General features: G+C 41.0%; 1 protein-coding gene across 2 annotated transcripts in view; it reads left to right on the top strand.

Moving 5' to 3' along the window:
• Positions 1 to 23,157, top strand: part of PDXK (pyridoxal kinase) — a 96,258-nt gene that overhangs the window by 11,851 nt on the left and 61,250 nt on the right. For both annotated transcript variants that reach the window (XM_053705717.1, XM_053705718.1), the window contains exons 3-4: positions 9,259 to 9,313; positions 11,150 to 11,254. In XM_053705717.1, coding sequence (XP_053561692.1) covers positions 9,259 to 9,313; positions 11,150 to 11,254 — 160 coding nt within the window. The remainder of the gene's footprint in view (positions 1 to 9,258; positions 9,314 to 11,149; positions 11,255 to 23,157) is intronic.

Genomic DNA, 23,157 nt, shown 5'->3' with positions numbered 1-23,157 from the left:
GTGCCAGTATAGGGGGGCGGTGTAAGGGGAGACTATATGAGTGCCAGTATAGGGGTGCTGGTATAAGGGGAGACTACATGATTGTCACTATAGGGGGTGGTGTAAGTGTGAGACTGCATGAGTGCCAGTATAGGGGGGTGGTGTAAGGGGGACACTTCATGAGTGCCAGTATAGTGGGGCTGGTATAAGGGTGAGACTACATGAGTGCCAGTATAGGGGGTGGTACAAGGGTATACTTCATGGGTGCCAGTATAGGGGGACTATAGAGGTGGTAAAGGGAAGACTTCATGAGTGCCAGTATAGGGGGGCTGGTATAATTGGGAGACTACATGAGTGCCAGTATAGGGGGGCTGGTATTGGGGGAGACTACATGAGTGCCAGTATAGGAGGGCTGGTATTGGGGGAGACTACATGAGTGCCAGTATAGGGGGGCTGGTATAAGGGGGAGACTACATGAGTGCCAGTATAGGGGGTGGTATAAGGGGGAGACTACATGAGTGTCAGTATAGGGGACCTTAGGGGTGGTGTAAGGGGGAGACTACATGAGTGCCAGTATAGGGGGTGGTACAAGGGTATACTTCATGGGTGCCAGTATAGGGGGACTATAGAGGTGGTAAAGGGAAGACTTCATGAGTGCCAGTATAGGGGGACAGTAGGGGTGGTATAAGGGGCAGACTACATGAGTGCTAGTATAGGGGGTGGTATAAGGGGGAGACTACATGAGAGTCAGTATAGGGGACCTTAGGGGTGGTGTAAGGGGGAGACTACATGAGTGCCAGTATAGGGGGGTGGTGTAAGGGTGAGACTACATGAGTGCCAGTATAGGGGGGCTGGTATAAGGGGGAGATTACATGAGTGTCAGTATAGGGGGGCTGGTATAAGGGGGAGACTATATGAGTGCCAGTATAGGGGGTGGTATAAGGGGGAGACTACATGAGTGTCAGTATAGGGGGGGGGGGCTGGTATAAGGGGGAGACTACATGAGTGCCAGTATAGGGGGGCTGGTATAAGGGGGAGACTACATGAGTGTCAGTATAGGGGGGCTGGTATAAGGGGGAGACTACATGAGTGCCAGTATAGGGGGGCTGGTATAAGGGGGAGACTACATGAGTGCCAGTATAGGGGGTGGTATAAGGGGGAGACTACATGAGTGTCAGTATAGGGGACCTTAGGGGTGGTGTAAGGGGGAGACTACATGAGTGCCAGTATAGGGGGTGGTACAAGGGTATACTTCATGGGTGCCAGTATAGGGGGACTATAGAGGTGGTAAAGGGAAGACTTCATAAGTGCCAGTATAGGGGGACAGTAGGGGTGGTATAAGGGGCAGACTACATGAGTGCTAGTATAGGGGGTGGTATAAGGGGGAGACTACATGAGTGTCAGTATAGGGGACCTTAGGGGTGGTGTAAGGGGGAGACTACATGAGTGCCAGTATAGGGGGGTGGTGTAAGGGTGAGACTACATGAGTGCCAGTATAGGGGGGCTGGTATAAGGGGGAGATTACATGAGTGTCAGTATAGGGGGGCTGGTATAAGGGGGAGACTATATGAGTGCCAGTATAGGGGGTGGTATAAGGGGGAGACTACATGAGTGTCAGTATAGGGGGGGGGGGGCTGGTATAAGGGGGAGACTACATGAGTGCCAGTATAGGGGGGCTGGTATAAGGGGGAGACTACATGAGTGTCAGTATAGGGGGGCTGGTATAAGGGGGAGACTACATGAGTGCCAGTATAGGGGGCTGGTATAAGGGGGAGACTACATGAGTGTCAATATAGGGGACCTTAGGGGTGGTATAAGAGGGAGACAACATGAAATCCAGTATAGGGGGTGGTATAAGGGGGAGACTACATTGGTGCCAGTATAGGGGGACTATAGGGTTGGTATAAGGGGGAGACTACATGAGTGTCAGTATAGGGCACCTTAGGGGTGGTGTAAGGGGGAGACTACATATGTGCCAATATTGTGGGGTGGTGTAAGGGGGAGACTACATGAGTGCCAGTATAGGGGGGCTGGTATAAGGGGGAGACTACGTGAGTGCCAGTATAGGGGGGCTGTTATAAGGGGGAGACTACGTGAGTGCCAGTATAGGGGGGCTGGTATAAGGGGGAGACTACGTGAGTGCCAGTATAGGGGGACTGTAGGGTTGGTACATGGGGGAGACTACATGAGTGCCAGTATATGGGTGTGGTATAAGGGGGAGACTACATAAGTGCCAGTATAGGGGGTGGTATAAGGGTATACTACATGGGTGCCAGTATAGGGGGACTGTAGGGTTGGTATAATGGGAGACTACATGAGTGCCAGTATATGGGTGTGGTATAAGGGGGAGACTACATAAGTGCCAGTATAGGGGATGGTACAAGGGTATACTACATGGGTGCCAGTATAGGGGGACTATAGATGTGGTAAAGGGAAGACTTTATGAGTGCCAGTATAGGGGGTTGGTATAAGGGGAGACTACATGAGTGCCAGTATAGGGGGTTGGTATAAGGGGAGACTACATGAGTGCCAGTATAGGGGGTTGGTATAAGGGGAGACTACATGAGTGCCAGTATAGGGGGTTGGTATAAGGGGGAGACTACATGAGTGCCAGTATAGGGGGTTGGTATAAGGGAAGACTACATGAGTGCCAGTATAGTTATACACCATTAGATATAGATAGATAATTACAGATTTAGTTATATACCATTAGATATACATAGATAATTAAATCATTACATATTTAGTTATATACCATTAGATATACATAGATAATTATATAAATACAGATTTAGTTATAAAACATTAGATATACATAGATAATTATATATCATTAGATATACATAGATCATTGTATACCATTATATATAAATAGATAATTATATAATTGCAGATTTAGTTATACACCATTAGATATACTATACATAGATAATTATATAATTACAGATTTAGTTATAAAACATTAGATATACATAGATAATTATATATCATTAGATATACATAGATCATTGTATACCATTATATATAAATAGATAATTATATAATTGCAGATTTAGTTATGCACCATTAGATATACTGTACATAGATAATTATATAATTACAGATTTAGTTATAAAACATTAGATATACATAGATAATTATATATCATTAGATATACATAGATCATTGTATACCATTATATATAAATAGATGATATAATTGCAGATTTAGTTATACACCATTAGATATACATAGATAATTATATACCATTAGATATACATAGATACTTATATAATTACAGATTTAGTTATATACCATTAGATATACATAGATAATTATATAATTACAGATTTAGTTATACACCATTAGATATACATAGATAATTATATACCATTAGATATACATAGATACTTATATAATTACAGATTTAGTTATACACCATTAGATATACATAGATAATTACCATTAGATATACATAGATACTTATATAGTTACAGATTTAGTTATATACCGTTAGATATACATATATAATTACAGCTTTAGCTATGCACAACTAGGTATACATAGATCATTATATAATTACATATTTAAACACCATTAGAAATAAATAGATCATTATATAATTACAGAATTAGTTATACACCATTAGATATACATAGATACTTATATAATTACAGATTTAGTTATATATAAAAAGAGAGAGAGATGCACTCGGCTGAGACAGAACAAAAGCTAGAAAAACTTCCGTGCCTGTTCATCTTAGGGTGCCACTCCGGGTACATACTCTTTTAGCACACTATGCCCCTTCACAGAGAAAAAATATCCTGTAGCATATCAGTCTGACCCTGCCCAATGACAGTCCAGCACCGAAATACCAGGCAATTCTTCTCTGAACAAGAGAAACAACAACCCCAGACAATCGTTTCGGCCTTCTGTGGGCCTCGTCAGTGAGGTGCAGTCGCATCTCTCTAAGGGCATGTGTGCAAGGAGTCCACGTCTGGTTTCCCCTTTTACTCTTAGGGAGACCCAAGAGCAATTTGCATACATATAAAAAGAGAGAGAGATGCACTCAGCTGAGACAGAACAAAAGCTAGAAAAACTTCCGTGCCTGTTCATTTTAGGGTGGAGGGTATATTAGGATGCTTTGTACCACTCTTTTTATTGCATGATTAAGGAAAGGAGTTCCCAAAACGTTGCATGTGTTTGCTGTGCTTAATAAATTTGTTTGATTTCACCATTGCTGCCACATTATTTGGAATCTTTTTGGTATTATTGGTAGGGTGTGGTGGTACCCTATGTGGCGTGCAAGTGACCTGGGTGCTGGACAATATTGTTTGTTTTGCATTTTAGGGTGCCACTCAGGGTGCATACTCTTTTAGCACACTATGCCCCTTCACAGAGAAAAAATATCCTGTAGCATATCAGTCTGACCCTGCCCAATGACAAATATGCTGATATGCTACAGGATATTTTTTCTCTGTGAAGGGACATAGTGTGCTAAAAGAGACTGCACCCTGAGTGGCACTGGCCTTGTGGACAAGCACGGAAGTTTTTCTAGCTATTGTTCTGTCTCAGTGAGTGCGTCTCTCTATTCTCTTGATTTTATGTAAATTACTCTTAGGTCTCCCTAAGAGTAAAAGGGGGAAACCAGACGTTGGACTCCTTGCACACATGCCCTAGAGATATGCAACTTCACCTCACTGATGAGGCCCAAGAGAGGCCGAAACGTACGTCTGGGGTTTGTTGTTTGTCTTGTTCAGAAAAGAATTGCCTGGTATTTCGGTGCTGGACTGTCATTGGGCAGGATCAGACTGATATGCTACAGGATATTTTTTCTCTGAGAAAAGGCAGTGTGCAAAAAGAGACTGCACCCTGAGTGGCACTGGCTTTGTGGACAAGCACAGAAGTTTTTCTAGCTATTGTTCTGTCTCAGTGAGTGTGTCTCTCTATTTTCTTGATTAGATTTAGTTATATACCATTAGATATACATAGATAATTATATACCATTAGATATACATAGATAATTGTATAATTACAGATTTAGTTATATACCATTAGATATACATAGATAATTTATATAAATACAGATTTAGTTATATATCATTAGATATACATAGATAATTACAGATTTAGTTATACACCATTAGAAATACATAGATAATTATATAATTACAGATTTATTTATACACCATAAGATATACATAGATAATTATATCATTACATATATAGTTATATAACATTAGATATACATAGATAATTATATACCATTAGATATACATAGATAATTATATAATTACAGATTTAGTTATACACCATTAGATATACATAGATAATTATATAAATACAGATTTAGTTATATATCATTAGATATATATAGATAATTACAGATTTAGTTATACACCATTAGAAATACATAGATAATTATATAATTACAGATTTATTTATACACCATTAGATATACATAGATCATTATATAATTCCAGCTTTAGTTATACACCATAAGATATACACAGATAATTATATCATTACATATATAGTTATATAACATTAGATATACATAGATAATTATATACCATTAGATATACATAGATAATTATATAATTACAGCTTTAGTTATACACCATTAGAAATACATAGATAATTATATAATTACAGATTTAGTTATATACCATTAGAAATTCATAGGTAATTATATAATTACAGATTTAGTTATACACCATTAGAAATACATAGATACTTATATACCATTATATATACATAGATACTTATATAATTACAGATTTAGTTATACACCATTAGATATACATAGGTAATTATATAATTACAGATTTAGTTATACACCATTAGAAATACATAGGTAATTATATAATTACAGATTTAGTTATACACCATTAGAAATACATAGATAATTATATAATTACAGATTTAGTTATACACCATTAGAAATACATAGGTAATTATATAATTACAGATTTAGTTATACACCATTAGAAATACATAGGTAATTATATAATTACAGATTTAGTTGTATACCATTAGAAATACATAGATAATTATATAATTACAGCTTTAGTTATACACCATTAGAAATACATAGATAATTATATAATTACAGATTTAGTTATATACCATTAGAAATACATAGGTAATTATATAATTACAGATTTAGTTATACACCATTAGAAATACATAGATAATTATATACCATTATATATACATAGATACTTATATAATTACAGATTTAGTTATATACCATTAGATATACATAGATAATTATATAATTACATATTTAGTTATAGACCGTTAGATATACATAGATACTTATATAATTACAGCTTTAGTTATACACCATTAGAAATACATAGGTAATTATATAATTACAGATTTAGTTATACACCATTAGATATACATAGATAATTATATAATTACAGATTTAGTTATATACCATTAGTGAACTACTACTGATTGTGCTCAAGGGCAGGGCATTCCTCTCCTTTTGTATAACTTATTATTGCACCTACAACTGTAATGTACCCCAATACTGTATTTGTTTGTTTGTAATGCATCCTTGTAATGTTTTACTATTACTTGTATAGCGCTGCGTAATCTGTTGGCGCTTTATAAATACCTGATGATGATGATAATAATAATAATAAATTACAGATTTAGCTATATACCGTTAGATATACATAGATAATTATACACCATTAGATATACATAGATAATGATATAATTACAGATTTAGTTATATACCATTAGATATACATAGATAATTATACACCATTAGATATACATAGATAATTATATAATTACAGATTTAGTTATATACCATTAGATATTCATAGATAATTTATATAATTACAGATTTAGTTATATACCATTAGATATTCATAGATAATTTATATAATTACAGATTTAGTTATATACTGTTAGATATACATAGATAATGATATAATTACAGATTTAGTTTAACACCATTAGATATACATAGATAATGATATAATTACAGATTTAGTTATACACCATTAGAAATACATAGATAATTATATAATTACAGATTTAGTTATATACCGTTAGATATACATAGATAATTATATAATTACTGATTTAGTTTAACACCATTAGAAATACATAGATAATTATATCATTACAGATTTAGTTATATACCATTAGATATACATAGATAATTATACACCATTAGATATACATAGATAATGATATAATTACAGATTTAGTTATATACCATTAGAAATACATAGATAATTATACACCATTAGATATACATAGATAATTATATAATTACGGATTTAGTTTAACACCATTAGATATACGTAGATAATGATATAATTACAGATTTAGTTATATACCATTAGATATACATAGATAATTATATAATTACAGATTTAGTTATATACCGCTAGATATACATAGATAATTATATAATTACAGATTTAGTTTAACACCATTAGATATACATAGATAATTATGAAATTAAGATATGAATGATATCCAGTTTTTTAATTAGGTTATAACCATCATCTTAATAATTTGAATAGTTTTATTTAACTAAAACAATAACATTATATATCATTTTTACTGCTTGTGCCTCCCTTCTCACACTTAGGTCCTTGTGCAGATCTATCCTTCTGCAAATCATTTTCTTTTCATTGAGCTTTTTGAATCTTAGTAAGGGGTTGATTATATGCAAATAGATTGTCAGGGGAACAATGGGATTAAAGAGACAGTAAAGTCAAAATTAAACTTTCATGAATCAGAATATGCAATTCTAAGCAATGTTCCAATATACTTCTGATATCTCATTTGCTTCTTTCTCTTGGTATCCTATGTTGAAAAGCATACCTAGGTATGCACATTAGCAGCAATGCACTACAGAGGGCTAGCTGCTGGTGGCTGCACATAAATGCCTGTTGTCAGTGGCTTACTTGATGTGTTCAGTTAGCTCCCATCAGTGCATAGCTGGTCCTTCTGCAAAGATACCAAGAGAGTTAAGTTTTGAGAACTACAAAACCAAGATTATGTGATATCTAGATAGAAAACCTGCTCAAAATAATTGTACAGAAGCCTGTTGGAGAGTATGATATTGTGAATGGATTAATAGAATTACTTAAGCAAAAAATGAAACATAACAGCCATGTACATACAGCCTCCTGCTACATAATTACAGCCATGAACATACAGCCTCCTGCTACATAATTACAGCCATAAACATACAGCCTCCTGCTACATAATTACAGCCGTGAACATACAGCCTCCTGCTACATAATTACAGCCATAAACATACAGTCTCCTGCTACATAATTACAGCCATAAACATACAGTCTCCTGCTACATAATTACAGCCATAAACATACAGTCTCCTGCTACATAATTACAGCCATAAACATACAGCCTCCTGCTACATAATTACAGCCATAAACATACAGTCTCCTGCTACATAATTACAGCCATAAACATACAGTCTCCTGCTACATAATTACAGCCATAAACATACAGCCTCCTGCTACATAATTACAGCCATAAACATACAGCCTCCTGCTACATAATTACAGCCATAAACATACAGCCTCCTGCTACATAATTACAGCCATAAACATACAGTCTCCTGCTACATAATTACAGCCATAAACATACAGTCTCCTGCTACATAATTACAGCCATAAACATACAGTCTCCTGCTACATAATTACAGCCATAAACATACAGCCTCCTGCTACATAATTACAGCCATAAACATATAGTCTCCTGCTACATAATTACAGCCATAAACATATAGTCTCCTGCTACATAATTACAGCCATAAACATACAGCCTCCTGCTACATAATTACAGCCATAAACATACAGCCTCCTGCTACATAATTACAGCCATAAACATACAGCCTCCTGCTACATAATTACAGCCATAAACATACGGCCTCCTGCTACATAATTACAGCCTCCTGCTACATAATTGCAGCCATAAACATACGGCCTCCTGCTACATAATTACAGCCATAAACATACAGCCTCCTGCTACATAATTACAGCCATAAACATACAGCCTCCTGCTACATAATTACAGCCATAAACATACAGTCTCCTGCTACATAATTACAACTAATAATTATTTCAGGATGAATACATTGTATATTAAATTAAATAAAAAATCGGACTTAAATCTATTTTTTTATTGATTGATTTTAATCCACCCTGTTATAGCGGTTGGCTTACAGCTCACTGTAGGGGCTCCTATAGGGTCTTCTGTGTCTTCCACTTCTTTACTGTCTCTCTCCTGCTGTAGATTCTGGGGCTTGAAGTGGACACTGTAAATTCAGTCCAGTTCTGCAACCACACTGGTGAGTTATCATTATCTCACTTCCCCCTGCAAAAGCATGCTCACCCCCCATCCAGACTGTAATCTCCACTTCCCGCCTATTCATGCTGTCCTTTTCTCTTCCCTCCTATTCATGCTTTCCTCTTCTCTTCCCTCCTGTTCATGCTGTCCCCTTCTCTTCCCTCCTGTTCATGCTTTCCTCTTCTCTTCCCTCCTGTTCATGCTGTCCCCTTCTCTTCCCTCCTGTTCATGCTGTCCCCTTCTCTTCCCTCCTGTTCATGCTGTCCTCTTCTCATCCCTCCTGTTCATGCTGTCCTCTTCTCTTCCCTCCTATTCATGCTATCTTTTTCTCTTCCCTCCTATTTATGCTGTCCTCTTCTCATCCCTCCTGTTCATGCTGTCCTCTTCTCTTCCCTCCTATTCATGCTATCTTTTTCTCTTCCCTCCTATTTATGCTGTCCTCTTCTCTTCCCTCCTGTTCATGCTGTCCTCTTCTCTTCCCTCCTGTTCATGCTGTCCTCTTCTCTTCCCTCCTGTTCATGCTGACCTCTTCCCTCCTGTTCATGCTATCCTTTTCTCTTCCCTCCTATTTATTCTGTCCTCATCTCTTCCCTCCTGTTCATGCTGTCCTCTTCTCTTCCCTCCTATTCATGCTGTCCTCTTCTCTTCCCTCCTATTCATGCTGTCCTCTTCTCTTCCCTCCTATTCATGCTTTCCTCTTCTCTTCCTTCCTATTCATGCTGTCCTCTTCTCTTCCCTCCTGTTCATGCTGTCCTCTTCTCTTCCCTCCTGTTCATGCTGTCCTCTTCTCTTCCCTCCTGTTCATGCTGTCCTTTTCTCTTCCCTCATATTCATGCTTTCCTCTCCTCTTCCCTCTTATTCATGCTGTCCTCTTCTCTTCCCCTATTCATGTTTTCCTCTCCTCTTCCCTCCTATTCATGCTGTCCTTTTCTCTTCCCTCCTATTCATGCTGTCCTTTTCTCTTCCCTCTTATTCATGCTGTCCTCTCCTCTTCTCTCCTATTCACGCCGCCCTCTCCTCTTCCCTCTTGTTCACGCCGCCCTCTCCTCTTCCCTCTTGTTCACGCCGCCCTCTCCTCTTCCCTCTTGTTCACGCCGCCCTCTCCTCTTCCCTCTTGTTCACGCCGCCCTCTCCTCTTCCCTCTTGTTCACGCCGCCCTCTCCTCTTCCCTCTTGTTCACGCCGCCCTCTCCTCTTCCCTCTTGTTCATGCCGCCCTCTCCTCTTCCCTCCTGTTCACGCCGCCCTCTCCTCTTCCCTCCTGTTCACGCCGCCCTCTCCTCTTCCCTCCTGTTTACGCTGCCCTCTCCTCTTTCCTCCTGTTTACGCTGCCCTCTCCTCTTTCCTCCTGTTCACCACGCCCTCTCCTCTTCCCTCCTGTTTACGCTGCCCTCTCCTCTTTCCTCCTGTTTACGCTGCCCTCTCCTCTTTCCTCCTGTTCACCACGCCCTCTCCTCTTCCCTCCTATTTACGCTGCCCTCTCCTCTTTCCTCCTGTTCACCCCGCCCTCTCCTCTTTCCTCCTGTTCACCCCGCCCTCTCCTCTTCCCTCCTGTTCACGCCGCCCTCTCCTCTTCCCTCCTGTTTACGCTGCCCTCTCCTCTTCCCTCCTGTTCATCCTCTGTGCTCTCATTTATTCAAATCATTGCTTTTCCTCTCATTAAAAGTGTCTTGTGTTCCCATATTTCCCCTCTGCGGAAGTCGCATTCTCTGTGCCATTTGGTGCCATCATTGACCTTATTTTCAGTATGTCACGTGGTGCCCTCTTGTCACATGATGCTGTTAATGCCCATATACGCCCTCTTTATCATGACTTCTTTTTTGCCCTTTTGTTTAACAGGCTACACTCACTGGAAGGGTCAGGTACTGAACGCTGAGGAGCTGCAGGAACTTTATGAAGGTCTGAAACTGAATCAGGTTACCAGATATGATTACGTACTGACAGGTTAGTATATGTGTACGTGTACCCGCAAGTGAGGTGTGTGTGTATAATGACTGTTTACCGGCAGGTGAGGTGTGTATTCTGACTTTGCACCTGCAGGTGAGGTGTGTGTATAATGACTGTCTACCCGCAGGTGAGGTGTGTGTATAATGACTGTTAACTGGCAGGGGAGGTGTGTATACTGACTGTGCACCCACAGGTGAGGTGTGTGTGTACTGACTGTGTACCTGCAGGTGAGGATTGTATACTGTCCGAGCACTCACAGGAAAAGTGTGTATACTGACTGTGCACCTGCAGGTGAGGAGTGTATAGTGACTGTGTACCCGCAGGTAACTATCTGGTGTGTTACAGGAGGCTATCTGGTGTGTTACAGGAGGCTATCTGTTATATCATTTAACACTACAGAATCTTAATGTACATGTTTCTCAATGTCCAATACATTCTGGGAGCATAAAAATACAAACCACAAAATAGTTAAAATAAAATTAGCTGCCTGTGCTGTGGTTACACAGTATACACTAGCCAGTTCTTAGGTCTTCTGACACATTGTCATGTTTTCTTGGGCAGTCAGTCTAGCTGTGGTACGATTAACATATGAAGCAGTGTAAGCATGGAGAAACCTGAAAAATACTGACTTTACAGCAGTATGATTTGTGTATAAGTGCAGTAAAGGTAGTACAATGCACACACTGCTGCATTTGCTATTCATTTAGATGAGTGACTGTCCAGGCAAACATGAGGGATGTGGCATTGACAAGGTCTATCCTGACTTACTGCAGCCTGTCATTACATCACACAGCTATTCTGTAGTACATAACAGAACATTAAGAACAGTTTTAGTTAGAGTACATAATACAAACAAGTGAACTCAAGCCATACAAATCTAATTGAAATTAAATTAGCTGGCTAGTTCTTACCACATTGTTCATGTTTTCTTGGGCAGTCGGTCTAGCTGTGGTATGAGTAACATGAAGCAGAGTGCAAGGAGAAACCTAAAAAGTGCTTACTGTCTAGCAGCATGATTTGTGTTTCTAAGTGCAGTAAAGGTAGTACAATGCACACTGCTTCATTTGTTAGTCATTTAGCTGATTGACTGTCCAGGAAAACATAGGTGATGTGTCATTGACTCTCATCCTCACTCTCCACCTCCTTTTCATGACGAACAGAGAATTTTTTTTTTAAATTGCATACTCTCGCGGTTTTTAAATCGCAGTTAATAATCGCGGTTTTAAATCGCATATGCGATTAATTGTGCAGCCCTACAGGAGACTATCTGGTGTGTTACAGGAGACTTTCTGGTTTTCCACGCATTAAAATCATGTTTCTCAATACAGATAAACAAACTAGCTTAATAATTAGGTCCCAATACTTTGTGTTTTTGTAGAAATAAAACATAAATTATGCTTACCTGATAATTTTCTTTTCTTCAGATGGGAAGAGTCCACAGCTGCATTCATTACTTTTGGGAATTCAGAACCTGGCCACCAGGAGGAGACAGACATCCCAGCCAAACGCTTAAATACTCCTCCCACTCCCCTCATCCCCCAGTGATTCTGCCGAGGAACAAGGAACAGTAGAAGAAATCCAAACTATCAAAGGTGGCGCAAAAAATGCTGCTTCCCAAAAATGCAAATGATTATAAACCTATTGATTACATAAAGTAGACACTCGGATGGCTATATAGGTGTAGATTTTATAATCAATACGTACAATATGCAATGTCGATGTGTTGTATGTGATATGTATTGCAGGTCAGGTCTAAAGTAAAATACAAGACTTAAACAAAATAAAGATAATAAATAGAATTTATTAAATAACAATATGGAATTCTACCATGAATAAAATACGACACCGGTGTCAATATAAAATACAATCTATTATAAAATGGCTAAAATAAAGCACTAAACGATACAAGTACTATAAGCAACAAATAATATAAGACAAATATTATACGATAACAAATGGTGACCTGAGATTAATAACGTCCATGGGGGTATAATATACACTGAAACAGATCCTTAATCTAGTCCTCATAGATCTAAGATGTTATTAGTCAAGATGTATCAAAAAGTTCATAAAATGAGTTACTTTTAGTTGATACTGATTTTATGGCTACAAGTATTCAGTCAGCTGAATTCCAGCGTGTAGTATAAAATATGGCGTACATTCAAGTGGTGGATAATAGTATTAGCAAGCAATTTTATTGCGCTGGGTAAGTATGTTTTTCGGCTAATTAGCCCAAAAGTACCTGCGTTTTCAGGTGAATAGTGGTTAAATGTCTCTTCTGGTATAATACAGTGCACTGCAGTGTTTTCCTGGAATTTCTCCGGTCTCGATCTGATGTGCCTTACTGGCTTCTGGTAATCTGATGTCCGTTCCTCCTTAACAAGATCTGTATGATGGTCTGAAAGTTACCGGGTAAAGTGCTAACTTTGTAGCCTCCGTTCTCTCCTTGGGGTGTAAAGACATCCCAGCCAAAGGCTTAAATACTCCTTCCACTCCCCTCATCCCCCAGTGATTCTGCCGAGTAACAAGGAACAGTAGAAGAAATATCAAGGTGAAAAGGTGCCAGAAGAACAAAAATACGGCCGCCCCGCATAAAAACACCGACGGGGAGCTGTGGACTCTTTCCATCTGAAGAAAATTATCAGGTAAGCATAATTTGTTATTCTTCATAAATGGAAAGAGTCCACAGCTGCATTCATTACTTTTTGGAAAACAATACCCAAGCTGTAGAGGACACTGAATGCAAAAACAGAAGGGTACAAGAGGCGGCCCATTCTGAGGGCACCAGGCCTGAAAACCCCTACCCAACAAAGTCCCGCTTCGTCCGAAGCTAAGAACTTTGTAAAAGAGGAAAAGACCCAAGGACACTGACCCGCAGATAGTCCACAAGCCTTGCTAGAAGACCGCAGGAACTAGACTCAACTGAGTCAACAGCCTCCAGGAGACACCATCGCCCAGCAGTCGGTCTCCAAACAACACGCCCCTTACTAAAGAAAGGGAACAAGCTACCGTAATCTTCCATAGAGAAGGAAAGACACAGAGAAAACATGAATGTACTTGTAAAGCGCGGCTAATCCCCCTTAAGGGACTCAAGGCGCTGCTCATCATATCAACTCGAAAGGAGGAAGGCTGAGTAGACCTCGCCGAGGATCGATTTGCAACCCTCAGTTTGCTACAGTGCATTAGTATGCTGAGCTAGCTGTCCAGCTAGCATAAGGAACTCCAGACCAACAGAGACCTACCAGTCTCCTAGAAACAAGGGGAGGCAACACCCAGACCCCAGAAAAACAGAAACCACGGGATTAGACCGGGAGTCTTAAACAGAGAGGATCTTCCCCCAACACAGTGCAACCGCACTCTAAAAATCAACTGAAGACGAAGGTCCCCAAGTCGCAAAAAGGTAGCTCAGAATACCAAAATATTCTGAAACAAAACCTCGTGCAGCAAGCTCAGATAAGTCTGACGAACAACACCTGAAGCAAAAACACTGCACGCTGCAGTCATCTAAAAATGACTCTGAAACTTAAATACTTGCAGGGCAAGCAGAAAGCAGCTGAAGATAGGATCTTTCAGATTGCTAAGTATCCACTAACCAGCAAATAACGTTGCAGGCTATCTAAGAGCCGGCAGTCCTTCCCACATATCCTGAACATGGAGAAAGGAGAAACCTCAAGAGGCTTACCGTACTTTGAATGCTCAGAGGACAAATTTAGCAGAGCAACAGATCTCAGATCCTGCTCTAACACCGGACCAACCCAAGCGACAGACATGTCTGATAGACAGGGGGACAGAAAGACCCCAACCACAAGCCCCAAGGGAATGGTCAACAGAGCTGGGGTGCCAATCCGCTCCTCCAAAATAAGGCACTCCCAAGGAGAACCCCCTGGGACCTGGAACAGAGAAAAGTGCAATAGATCCGTAGGAAGACCTGTCACAGCTCTCTTAGACAGTCTCTACATAGAGAGATCAAATTCCAACAGGTGGAATAGAGCAGCAGATGCTGCCCCTTACAGAGATAAGCCACCTGATCCAACCTCCTACACACAGGGCAGGACAAAGACCCTCCAGAGTGAGAAACCCCAGCTCATAAGGAAGACAAACTATCCCCTCAAAAGGGAAGGGCACAGATAAGAACAGCGTAATGTCCACAAGACATGAAGCCATAGTATGATCAAAACACGGACCGAATGAAAAAATCATCCAGACACTACTGTTGACCCAACAGAGAAAAAAACTTCCCATGAAGAGGCGCACACTCCGTCCGAAGGACATGTCAGGCCTTAAAGTTGATAACCAGTACCTGAAGGTAGATATAAACTCTGGCCTTCCTGCTTGCAAGCCCAATGAGCTAGTCCCAATGTCGCAACATAGGGTCCCTGAAAAAACTGGGTCGTCCCAAACCAGTCCACAGGATCATAAGTCTCCATACATCCAAGAAGGATCCAAGACAAGAACCCTGGACCTGGAACCCAGAATCATCCTAGAACAAACGACACCCCCAGGGAACACAAGATACCCCGTCTGAAGCAATCAGACCTCACAGGGGATGAAAACCGGGAAACCCGGAGAACGGGTACAGGACTCACTCGTAATTCCCAGCCCAAAGGTAAGAGATCACCCTTAGCCGGAGGTCAACACCCCCCCCCCCCCAACAAGGTGCTAGGCCGCAACAAAGTCACGCAATTTCTCTAGAGCCCAAAGGCCCCAAGGGCAACACTAAGGGAAATGAGAATGAGTCATCCGAAAGAGAGTAGAAGAAAGGCTAGTCTCCATAATCCCTTCAGATTAACGTTCCAGAGGACCACACCCAAGGGAGAAGAATGCAAATCATACCGAACCCAGGCAGTTTCCCCTAAGCAAAACACCTCCTATTGCCCCTGATATGGAGACGACTAACTCTCGAAGGAAGACAGAGCCTCACGACCTTCACTTCCTAATGAAGCAGCCAAGGCCGCCAGAAAAACCGGACGAAGTCCAGAAAGTCTCGACCCAAAGGAAGAGAACCTCTAAAAGGAACAAGTCCTAAAGGACACTTCCAAAGAGACCATGAAAGGCAAAACCATAAGAACGGCGGTATGAAGGACCTAAATCCTCCAAGCCTCCAACCCACAATGGGAAGGAACACTCTAGTTCCCGTATAAATCGGAAACAACTGAGCATGTCGCCGCGGATCTCAAAGGAGTCCCAGCCCACTAGATTGAAAGGCAAATGAGTATTTAGTTGGGGTCGAGAATACCAATATTAAATCTTATATGAGGTGTGATGGTAAAATAAAATAATATAATAATCTTCTGTCTTTTAGTTGGGGTAGAGAATACCAATAATATGAGGTTCAAGGTGTGATGATAAAATAAATTTGTATAATAATCTTCTATCTTTGCAGTGATAATACAAAGTGTGCTGCATAGAAAGCTACTTAGTGAAAGTGTTAATCTTTTAGTTAGGGTAGAGAATACCAATAATATAAGGTTCAGGTGTGATGATAAAAATAAAATACAATAGTATAATAATCTTCTATCTTTTCAGTGATAGTATAAAGTGTGCTGCGTAGAAAGCTACTTAGTGAAAGTGTTAATAAAATTTAAAACATGCTAATTTCTCCTTGTTTATGTAGGGCAAAAGATTATATTCAATCGTGAGAGTAAATAGGTGTGAAATTAGTGTTAGAGCAGTATAAGTTTAAAGTGACTGTCACCAGGTAGATCTTCTGTGTATATAGTATACGTGCGGTGGGAATGATAATTGTTGTAGTGAAAAGTTGAGGTGCATAAAAATAAATATAGTTAAATATAGTTGTGAGTAAATTAGTAATGAGAACTAGGGATTCCTCACAAGGTTTAGATTTTCAGTAGAAAATATGGATCCTGATTTAAAAATGAAAAAAGGGATAGTAAGCAGATCTATGTAATAATGTTAATTTATTAAGTGAGTTCATACTAAGAAATAAAAATTCCTTACAGACACTAGTAGCAGTTAAAATATTAAACAGTAATGTTCTAAAAAATGAGATTCTAAAAACTTAATAACACCGGTGTTATAAATGCATTAAAAACTACAATTCTGATTGAAAAGACTCCAATAGCTACTAATATGTTAGATGATGGGCATACAATAAAGTGAAAACTAGTAGAGGCATAGGTTGCTACAGTAACAATAAACCACTGCAGATTGATAAGTATAGTTAGCTTTCCTACACCAGTATGAACTAATGGTAAAAACAATGATACACCTTTCTGTGCTGATAGTCTGTAATAAGTGTTTCAAAGTGGCGTGTGTCTTATTAAACACAGTGTTGCAAGCTTTAATTAGAGGGCTTTTCCTAGGATAGGTTGATACAGTAACAATAAACCCTTGCAGATTGATAAGTATAGTTAGCTTTCATACACCAGTATGAACCAATGGTAAAAACAATAAGCCTTTATCTGTATTGATAGTCTGTAATAAGTGTTTTTCAAGGCTCTGTTGCCGATACGCGTTGATTCGCCCTACAGCTACAGACAAACTTGGCACCCAGGACCGTTGTCTCTAACAGGAGGTTTGAAATAAGAAATCCCTGTTAGTTATTGTACAGCGAGAGGAGCCACATACTGAAAAATATTTAAAGGAATGAGTGCGCGCACTTAATTTAAACAAGGAGACCCTCTGATTTAGTCACAAAGAACCCACGTGACTCTATTGCCGAACCGGACAGCTGATATATTAAAACGCTGACAGAAAAAGTAAGAATACACGGATGAGCGTTTTTTATACATAAAGGTACTGTGTGACATCTCTAATTGGGAACTTTTAAAGGAACTACAAAAAAGGAAAGACTGGGGGTAAACACCTGCTAGGAAAAGCCCTCTAATTAAAGCTTGCAACACTGTGTTTAATAAGACACACAGCATTTTGAAAAACACTCATTACAGACTATCAGCACAGAAAGGTGTATCATTGTTTTTACCATTGGTTCATACTGGTGTAGGAAAGCTAACTATACTTATCAATCTGCAGTGGTTTATTGTTACTGTAGCAACCTATGCCTCTACTAGTTTTCACTTTATTGTATGTCCATCTTCTAATATATTAGTAGCTATTGGAGTCTTTTCAATCAGCGGTGTTATTAAGTTTTTAGAATCTCATTTTTTAGAACATTACTGTTTAATATTTTAACTGCTACTAGTGTCTGTAAGGAATTTTTATTTCTTAGTATGAACTCACTTAATAAATTAACATTATTACATAGATCTGCTTACTATCCCTTTTTTCATTTTTAAATCAGGATCCATATTTTCTACTGAAAATCTAAACCTTGTGAGGAATCCCTAGTTCTCATTACTAATTTACTCACAACTATATTTAACTATATTTATTTTTATGCACCTCAACTTTTCACTACAACAATTATCATCCCCACCGCACGTATACTATATACACAGAAGATCTACCTGGTGACAGTCACTTTAAACTTATACTGCTCTAACACTAATTTCACACCTATTTACTCTCACGATTGAATATAATCTTTTGCCCTACATAAACAAGGAGAAATTAGCATGTTTTAAATTTTATTAACACTTTCACTAAGTAGCTTTCTACGCAGCACACTTTATACTATCACTGAAAAGATAGAAGATTATTATACTATTGTATTTTATTTTTATCATCACACCTGAACCTTATATTATTGGTATTCTCTACCCTAACTAAAAGATTAACACTTTCACTGAGTAGCTTTCTATGCAGCACACTTTGTATTATCACTGCAGAGATAGAAGATTATTATACAAATTTATTTTATCATCACACCTTGAACCTCATATTATTGGTATTCTCTACCCCAACTAAAAGACAGAAGATTATTATATTATTTTATTTTACCATCACACCTCATATAAGATTTAATATTGGTATTCTGGACCCCAACTAAATATAAATTAATGCAAAGGTCTTAGTTATATACATTTCCAGATTGCAGTCCGGCGCCCCTTCCTACCCCACTATAATCTCTTTTTTTCAAAAACTTTTGGTGTAGTCACTTGTGAGAAGACTACACTAGTGAAGGAGGCTATATCTGGAGTGAGTTAGATTGTTCAAATTACCCTATCTATACTATGAAAGGCAAATGAGGACGGAACCATCCCCCCATGTCCCTAAGCAACCACGGACCCTCAAGTCCTCTCAGGATGCTAGTTGAACCTTGTAAAATAAAACAACACAAATCATATTGTAATCACTAGGCCCCATCACCGGACCAACTGGACATAATAAGGCGTCACGTGTCTGAACTAGGCCCCAAAGACAGAAGGATTTGTACCCAGTCAGGACCAGCATGAAACCAAGGGCCCCAGCACTATCAAGGCCACATAGAGTCTCCCCCTAGATGGAGGGATAAAGAACAGTCAGACGGACTTTTCCCGAAGGAAACATCACACCACAACCTGAGCTTTAGACCAAATAAAAATTATCCTCACCGGATGAAGATAAAAGCTAAGGCAACCCGTAGGTTATCGCCCAGGAAGAACGGAAAGCCCCGCATGACCAGCCCAACAGGGGTCCGATACTTCCAAGCTCAGAACTGGAACAGGATACACAAATAACTATAAGAAGATTACTTCGTCCCCTTATGTCTATGCATGCAAGCCAGTTGAAGATTAAGACTGAGAATCCCCAGACCCATTAAGAGTGGGATCCAGCAGCGCCAAAAACGTGCCTTAGTAGAACACGAAGGAACACCAGTCTATAATGAAAGGCGCAACATACCTCCGCCGGGAAAACACCAGCCCCGAAGGTTGACCCCCTGAAGGTGGGAGGAGTATTTAAGCCTTTGGCTGGAGTGTCTTTGCCTCCTCCTGGTAGCCAGTTTCTGAATTCCCAAAAGTAATGAATGCAGCTGTGGACTCTTTCCATTTATGAAGAAAAATAGTTGGATTAGTTAACTCACGTTACCGTTCTCTGAGATCAGCCTTTACTGCTTTGTGTGAAGCTGCCAGTGGGAGCTAAATTGGTCTTTTCATACCTTGTTTGATTAAACCTTGTAGGAGTGATACCATGACAACTAGTGTGCCCGGGGAATGTTAATGTGCTGGAGCCGCAGAACTAATGTAGGAAATACACTTTCAGGCTAAATCTCTTCCCTCCTCCTCATGTTAGGGATGTTGCTAGATGGTCTCCAAACTTTACTGGAATACAATAAAGGCACATTTAGGACCAATTGGCTTTATTTCAAAGCTAGATCCCTTAATGCTCAGTTTTGGCACCATTCCCCATGAGAAGATCCAGCTTTACAATAGAGCGACATGGGTGCATTCTACTAGCCGTGTCTGCAAATTCTATCTTAGGGTTACTGTCCTCGGCTCACCTTACTGCCCTCACCTTACTGCTCACACAACACGCCTCTGCTCACACAACACGCCTCTGCTCACCTTACAGATCTCAGCTTGCAGCGTGCCTTTCTGCCCTCATCTCGCCTCACTGCCCTCATCTCACCTTACATTCCTCATCTCAGCTGCCCTCGGCTTATTTTAATACCCTCATCTCACCTTACAGTCGTCATCTCAGCTGCCCTCAGCTCGTCTTACTACCCTCATCTCACCTTACAGTCCTCATCTCAGCTGCCCTCAGCTCGTCTTACTACCCTCATCTCACCTTACAGTCCTCATCTCAGCTGCCCTGAGCTCATCTTACTACCCTCATCTCACCTTACAGTCCTCATCTCAGCTGCCCTCAGCTCGTCTTACTACCCTCATCTCACCTTACAGTCCTCATCTCAGCTGCCCTGAGCTCATCTTACTACCCTCATCTCACCTTACAGTCCTCATCTCACCTTACAGTCCTCATCTCAGCTGCCCTCAGCTCGCCTTACTGCCCTCATCTCGCCTTACAGTCCTCATCTCAGCTGCCCTCATATCACCTTACAGTCGTCAACTCAGCTGCCCTCAGCTCGCCTTACTGCCCTCATCTCACCTTACAATCCTCATCTCACCTTACAATCCTCATCTCAGCTGCCCTCATCTCACCTTACAATCCTCATCTCAGCTGCCCTCAGCTCGCCTTACTGCCCCTCATCTCACCTTACAGTCCTCATCTCAACTGCCCTCAGCTCGCCTTACTGCCCTCATCTCACCTTACAGTCCTCATCTCAGTTGCCCTCAGCTCGCCTTACTGCCCTCATCTCACCTTACAGTCCTCATCTCAGCTGCCCTCGGCTTGTTTTAATAACCTCATTTCACCTTACAATCCTCATCTCAACTGCCCTCAGCTCGCCTTACTACCCTCATCTCACCTTACAGTCCTCATTTCAGCTGCCCTCAGCTCGCCTTAGTGCCCTTATCTCACCTTACAGTCCTCATCTCAGCTGCCCTCATCTCACCTTACAGTCCTCATCTCACCTTACAGTCCTCATCTCACCTTACTGCCCTCATCTCACCTTACAGTCCTCATCTCAGCTCGCCTTACTGCCCTCATCTCACCTTACAGTCCTCATCTCAGCTGCCCTCAGCTCGCCTTACTGCCCTCATCTCACCTTACAGTCCTCATCTCAGCTGCCCTCAGCTCGCCTTACTGCCCTCATCTCACCTTATAGTCCTCATCTCAGCTGGTCTTACTGCCCTCATCTCAGCTGCCCTCATCTCGTCTTACTGCCCTCATCTCACCTTACTGCCCTCATCTCACCTTACAGTCCTCATCTCAGCTGCCCTCAGCTCGCCTTACTGCCCTCATTTCACCTTACACTCGTCATCTCAGCTGCCCTCAGCTCGCCTTACTGCCCTCATTTCACCTTACACTCGTCATCTCAGCTGCCCTCAGCTCGCCTTACTGCCCTCATTTCACCTTACACTCGTCATCTCAGCTGCCCTCACCTCGCCTTACTACCCTCATCTCACCTTACAGTCCTCATCTCAGCTGCCCTCGGCTTGCTTTAATACCCTCATCTCACCTTACAGTCCTCATCTCAGCTGCCCTCATCTCACCTTACAATCCTCATCTCACCTGCCCTCAGCTCGCCTTACTGCCCTCATCTCACCTTACAGTCCTCATCTAAGCTGCCCTCAGCTCGCCTTGCCCTCATCTCACCTTACACTCGTCATCTCAGCTGCCCTCAGCTCGCCTTACTGCCCTCCTCTCACCTTACACTCGTCATCTCAGCTGCCCTCACCTCGCCTTACTACCCTCATCTCACCTTACAGTCCTCATCTCAGCTGCCCTCGGCTTGCTTTAATACCCTCATCTCACCTTACAGTCCTCATCTCAGCTGCCCTCAGCTCGCCTTACTGCCCTCATCTCACCTTAGTCGTCATCTTAGCTGCCCTCAGCTCGCCTTACTGCCCTCATCTCACCTTACAGTACTCATCTCAGCTGCTCTCAGCTCGCCTTACTGCCCTCATATCACCTTACACTCGCATCTCAGCTGCCCTCAACTCACTGCCCTCATCTCACCTTACAGTCCTCATCTCAGCTGCCCTCATCTCACCTTACACTCGTCATCTCAGCTGCCCTCGCCTTACTACCCTCATCTCATCTTACAGTCCTCATCTCAGCTGTCCTCATCTCGCCTTACAGTCCTCATCTCAGCTGCCCTCAGCTCGCCTTACTGCCCTCATCTCACCTTACAGTCCTCATCTCAGCTGCCCTCAGCTCGCCTTACTGCCCTCATCTCACCTTAGTCCTCATCTCAGCTGCCCTCAGCTCACCTTACTGCCCTCATCTCACCTTACAGTCCTCATCTCAGCTGCCCTCAGCTCACCTTACTGCCCTCAGCTCACCTTACTGCCCTCATCTCAGCTGCCCTCAGCTCGCCTTACTGCCCTCATCTCACCTTACAGTCCTCATCTCAGCTGCCCTCATCTCACCTTAGTAGTCATCTCAGGTGCCCTCAGCTCGCCTTACTGCCCTCATCTCACCTTACAGTCCTCATCTCA

This window comes from Bombina bombina, chromosome 3, assembly GCF_027579735.1.
Source record: "Bombina bombina isolate aBomBom1 chromosome 3, aBomBom1.pri, whole genome shotgun sequence".
Taxonomy (NCBI): Eukaryota; Metazoa; Chordata; class Amphibia; order Anura; family Bombinatoridae; genus Bombina; species Bombina bombina.
Note: the sequence above shows the minus strand (reverse complement) of the source record. Positions and strands in the feature narration are given on the sequence as shown.